Genomic DNA, 5691 nt, shown 5'->3' on the forward strand with positions numbered 1-5691 from the left:
ACCAAATTTAATGAACTTCAAAATCCTTAAGGAAATCAACTATCACTTTTTGGCGCCAAAATGCTCCTAGGTCATCCAAAACCGGATCCGTATGTACGCCCAAGTCCGAAATCATCATAGAACCTATTGGAACTTTCAAATCCTAATTCTGAGGTCGTTTACTCAAAATGTTGACCAAAGTCAAACTTGCCCTTTTAAACCAATCTTAAGGAACCAAGTGTTCCGATTTTAACCCAAACTCTTCCAAATCCCAAGCCAACCATCCCCACAAGTCATAAATCAGTAAAAGTAAGTACAGGAAGTCTTATTTAGGGGAATGGGGTTCTAGAAAGTAAAGTGACCAGTTGGGTCGTTACATCCTTCACCTCTTAAACAAACGTTCGTCCTCGAACAAGTTTAGATTCATACCTGAAGTGCTAAATATGTGTGGATATCTACTCCGCATGTCCTCCTTGGACTCCCGGGGCACCTCCTCGACTTGTTGGCCTCTCCACTGGACCTTTACCGCAAAAATCCTCTTGGATCTCAACTGGCGATCCTATCTATCAACAATGGAAACTGGCTCTTCTTCATAACCCAAGCTCTCATCTAGTCGAATAGTACTAAAGAATAACACATAAGACAAGCCGGTGTGACACCTTCGAAGCATAGATACGTGAAAAACTGGATGAACTCCCGATAAGCTGGGGGTAAAGCAGCTAATAGGTAACCTGCCCAACTAACCTCAACACCTCAAATGGGCCTATAAACTTGGGGCTCAACTTGCCTTTCTTTCTGAATCTCATAATACCCTTCATCGGCAATACTTTCAAGAGAACCTTCTCGCCGACCATGAATGATACATCCCGCGCCTTCTTATCTGCATAACTCTTATGTCTGGACTAAGCTGTCCGAAGTCTTTCCTGAATCAACTTTACCTTTTGCAAGGCATCTTTCACCAAATCTGTACCATACAACTTAGCCTTACCATGCTCAAACCACTTGATAGGAGAACAACATCACCGACCATATAAAGCCTCAAATGGAGCCATCTTGATACTGGACTGATAACTGTTATAGTAAGCAAACTCGGCCAAAGGCAAGAACTGATCCCACTGCCCTCCAAAGTAAATCACACATGCTCTAAGCATGTCCTCAGGAATTTGAAATATCCGCTTCGACTGCCCGTCGGTCTGTGGGTGAAATGATGTGCTGAGCTCTACACGGGTCCCCAACTCGCTTTGTATGGCTCTCCAGAAATGGGAAGTGAATTGAGGGCCTCTATCTGATATGATGGTAACAGGCACACCATGCAACTGAACTATCTCCCTAATGTAGATCTGTGCCAACCTCTCTGAAGTATAAGTAGTCACAACCGGAATAAATTGTGCCGACTAGGTCAACCTGTCGACAATGACCCAAATTGCATCAAACTTCCGCAATGTTCGCGGCAACCCAACTATGAAGTCCTTAGTAATGCGCTTCCACTTCAACTTAGGTATAGGCATCTGGTGAAGTAGGCCACCTAGCCTCTGGTGCTCATACTTAACCTATTGTCTATTCAAACACCTAGCCACATACTCAACTATGTCTTTCTTCATCCACTGCCACCAATAATGATGCATCAGGTCACGATACATCTTCGTAGCACCTAGATGAATGAAATACCATGAACTGTGTGCCTCCTCTAGAATCCTCTCCCTCAAGCCATCGACATTAAGAGCACATAGGTGACCCTGGAGTCACAAAACACCATCCTCACCAATAGAAACCTCTTTGGCACTACCTTGAAGCATCGTCTCTCTGAGAACTGCCAAATATAGATCATCGAACTGCCAAGCCTTGATCTGTCCCAATAATGAATACTGAGCAACAACACACGTAAGGATTCGGCTGAGCTCTGAAATGTCTAACCTTACAGGTCTGTTAGCCAAGGATTGAACGTCCAAACCTAGTGGCCTCTCCTCCACTGAGATGTATGCCAAGTTACCCATACTCTCTACCTTCTTGTGTAAGGCATCTGCGACCATATTTGCCTTGCCCGGATGATAAAGAATGGTGATCTCATAATCCTTCAGTAACTCAAGACATCTACGTTGCCTCAAATTGAGATCCCTCTGCTTAAACAAATGTTGTAAGCTGCGATGATCAACATAAACCTCACATGATACCCCATACGGATAATGCCTTCATATCTTAAGAGCATGAACAATCATTGCTAAATCTAGGTCGTGTACATTGTAATTTTTCTCATGAATCGTCAGCTGCTGTGAAGCATTGCAATAACTCTCCCCTCCTGCATCAATACACATCCCAAGCCAACACGTGAAGTGTCACAATATACCATATATATCCATGAATCGGAAGGCAACACTAGAACTGGTGATGTAGTCAAGGTCGTCTTGAGTTTCTAAAATCTCGCCTCACGATCATCAGACCAACAAAAAGGAGCATCCTTCTGGGTTAATCTAGTCAAAAGGTGATGCAATGGATGAAAAGCCCTGCACAAATCGGCGGTAATAACCTACTAACCGCAAGAAACTCTTGATCTCGGTCACTGAAGTAGGACGTGGCCAACTCTGAACTGCCTCAATGTTCTTGGGATCCACCTTAATACCCTCTCCTGATACAATATGCCCTAAGAATGCTACTGACTCTAGCCAAAACCCACACTTGGAGAACTTAGCATATAGCTTCTGCTCTCGCAAAGTCTGAAGCACTACTCTCCAATGTTGCTTGTGCTCCCCTAGGCTACGTGAGTTTATCAAGATGTCATCAATGAAAACAATAACAAACAAATCAATATAAGGCTTGAACACCCTGTTCATCAAGTCCATAAATGCCACTGGGTCATTAGTTAAGCCAAAGGACATCACCAGAAACTCATAATGGCCATATCTAGTACGGAAAGTAGTCTTCGAGACATCTGGGTCTCGAATCTCCAGCTGATGATACCCTGATCTCAAGTTGATCTTAGTAAACACCCTAGGACCCTGCAACTGGTCGAACAAATCATCAATGTGTGATAATGGGTACTTTTTTCTTGATGGTAGCCTTGTTCAACTGGCGGTAATCAATGCATATCCGCATAGTCCCATCCTTCTTCTTCACAAACAACATTAGTGCACCCCAAGGTGACACACGTAGTCTCACAAACCCTTTTGCCAATAACTCCTCAAGCTGCTCCTTCAACTCCTTCAACTCTTTCCGAGCCATACGGTATGGTGGGACAGATATAGACTAGGTACCTGGAGCCACATCAATATAGAAATCAATATCACGGTCCGGTGGCATGCCTGGAAGTTCAGATGGGAACACATCAGTGAACCTTGACCACTAGAACCGAATCAATTATAGGAGACTTTGCGGTGGTGTCCTGAACATAAGCTAGATAAGACAAACAACCCTTCTTGACCATAAATCGAGCCTTCAGAAAAGAGATAACCTGACTAGATGTAGTAACCAAGGAATCCTTCTACTCCAACCTTGGAAACTCTGGCATTACTAAAGTAACAGTCTTGGCATGGCAATCTAGGACGGTATGGTTTGGGGATAACCAATCCATGCCTAGGATGACCTCAAAGTCGGTCATATCAATCAATATGAGGTCTGCTCTAGTCTCAAAACCACACAAGACCCATAGATCCAATCCACAACCACAGAATCACCCACAAGAGTGGACAGATAAACAGGAGTACCCAAGGACTCACAAGGAATATCCAGAAAAGCAACAAACAAAGATAATATATATGAATAGGTAGACCCTGGATCAAATAGCATAAAGCATCCCTACCGCAGATGGAAATAATACTTGTGATAACGGCATATGAGGCTAATGCATCTGGTCTGGCCGAAAAAGCATAGAATCTGGCTGGAGCGTCGGCTAGTTGGCCTCCACCTGACTGAGTGGTAGTTTGATGACCTCTCCCTGCCTGGCCTACACCTTTAGGACGGCCCCTAACAGTCTGTCATCCACCTCTAGACAGTTGGACAGTCGGTGCTATAATCCTAGGTTGTTGACCATGCTACACTGCCTTGCCCCAAAGTCTGGGACAATATCTTCTCATTTGACTAAGGTCTCTTCACTCGAAACAACCTCTTAGCGTAGTGACCTGCTGCTATGATGTATGACCCTAGTGGACTGTAGACCCACTAGAAGAAGTCTAAATAGCTATTGGGCAGTATGAACTTTCCAGTATGGCACTAAAGTAGGAGCCAGAAGAACCCTGGTGACCTGAATACCCACTAGAAGAACCCTGGATAGCTGGCGAGCGGTAAGAACTCTCTGGTATGGCGCTGAAGTATGGGCGCGCTGGAGCACCCCGAGGAGGTGGTGATGCTGAATATGGGGGCTTGCTGGGCTGACCCCTCCCAAACTAATCTCTGCCCTTAGCCGGGGCACCTCTAAACTCTCCAGAGAATCGAGCCCTCTTGTCCTGCTGCATCTGCTCTCCACCTCTCAGACAATAGCCCTCAATCCTCCGAGCAATCTCCACTACCAGTTGATAAGAAGTCTCCATCTCCACCTTTCGAGCCATGTTGGCCCTAATACTAGAATGCAACCCTGCAACAAACCTCCGTACCCTCTCTGTGTCAGTAGGAAGTATCATCAGTGCATGGTGAGACAACTCAAAAAACCTCGACTCATAGTTGGTCACCGACAGCTAACCCTGCTCAAGCTACTCAAACTGATACCGCAACTTTTCCCACTTAGAGGGTGGAATATACCTACCCAGGAAAAGATGTGTGAACTGACTCCAAGTAATGGGAGGAGAACCCGCTGGCCTACCAAGCACATAAGACTGGAACCATCTATGGGCCCTACCTTTCAGCGGGAATGTAGTAAAGTCAACCCCATAAGACTCCAATATCCTCATGTTACGCAGTCTATCCCTGAACCTATCATTGAAATCTTGGGCATCCTCATGACGCTAACCTCCGAAGATAGGAGGGTGTAGCCTAGTCCATCTGTCCAATAACTTCTGTCGATCGCCATTCGTAGCCAATCTAGGCTTGGGTATTGCTGCAGCAACTGATGAGTTATATCCATAGGTAGTGCACCCGGAGTCTAATATACTGCAGTTGCATGACCAGGAGCTTGAGCAGTAGGGGTCTGTGCTCCCTCTCCCTCCTGAGATGTGGCTGGGTCCGCTGGAAATAAACCAACCTAAGTCATGGAATCCATAAACCGCAACATACAGCCCATGACCTTTTGGAAACTCGGTTCTATCATAAAGTCTACTGGGGTAGGCTCAGCTGCGGGCACCTCGCCCTGCTCCTCACTGATAGGATCCCCCGTAGGATATGCCACTAGTGTAACTGGGTCAACTCTGGGATGCCCTCGTCCTCTACCTCGGCCCGGTGCCCTCCCCCGGCCTCTAGCAATGCGGGGAGAAGCTCGTCCCGGGTCTGGAACATATGTCATGCGTGTCCTCACCGTCTGTGAGAGAATAGAAGAAGGAAATTTAGTATATCATCAACATCACGATATAATATGAATAAAGAGTAGTTTCCTAACACCCTATAGCCTCTCGAAGATAAGTAAAGACGTCTCTATACCGATCCGCAAGACTCTATTAGGTTTTCCCATGACCTATGAGACCTACGTGAACCTAATTCTCTTATACCATGTTGTCAAGACCCAAGTTCAATTATAAGTCGTGATGGCGTGCAACACCATTGTTAGGCAAGCCGACCCTAATCAACTAGTGA

General features: G+C 45.6%; 1 protein-coding gene across 1 annotated transcript; it reads right to left on the reverse strand.

The window, feature by feature from the left end:
• Window positions 1–998: 998 nt before the first annotated feature.
• On the reverse strand, window positions 999–2291 carry LOC138883924 (uncharacterized). The gene is made up of 3 exons (XM_070164645.1): window positions 2217–2291; window positions 1742–2096; window positions 999–1333 (listed from the first exon to the last, which is right to left on the reverse strand). The coding sequence occupies exons 1-3, from the start codon at window positions 2289–2291 to the stop codon at window positions 999–1001; spliced, it is 765 nt and encodes a 254-aa protein (XP_070020746.1).
• Window positions 2292–5691: the final 3400 nt, after the last annotated feature.

The sequence above is a fragment of the Nicotiana sylvestris genome, chromosome 12 (genome assembly GCF_000393655.2).
Source record: "Nicotiana sylvestris chromosome 12, ASM39365v2, whole genome shotgun sequence".
NCBI classification, from domain to species: Eukaryota; Viridiplantae; Streptophyta; class Magnoliopsida; order Solanales; family Solanaceae; genus Nicotiana; species Nicotiana sylvestris.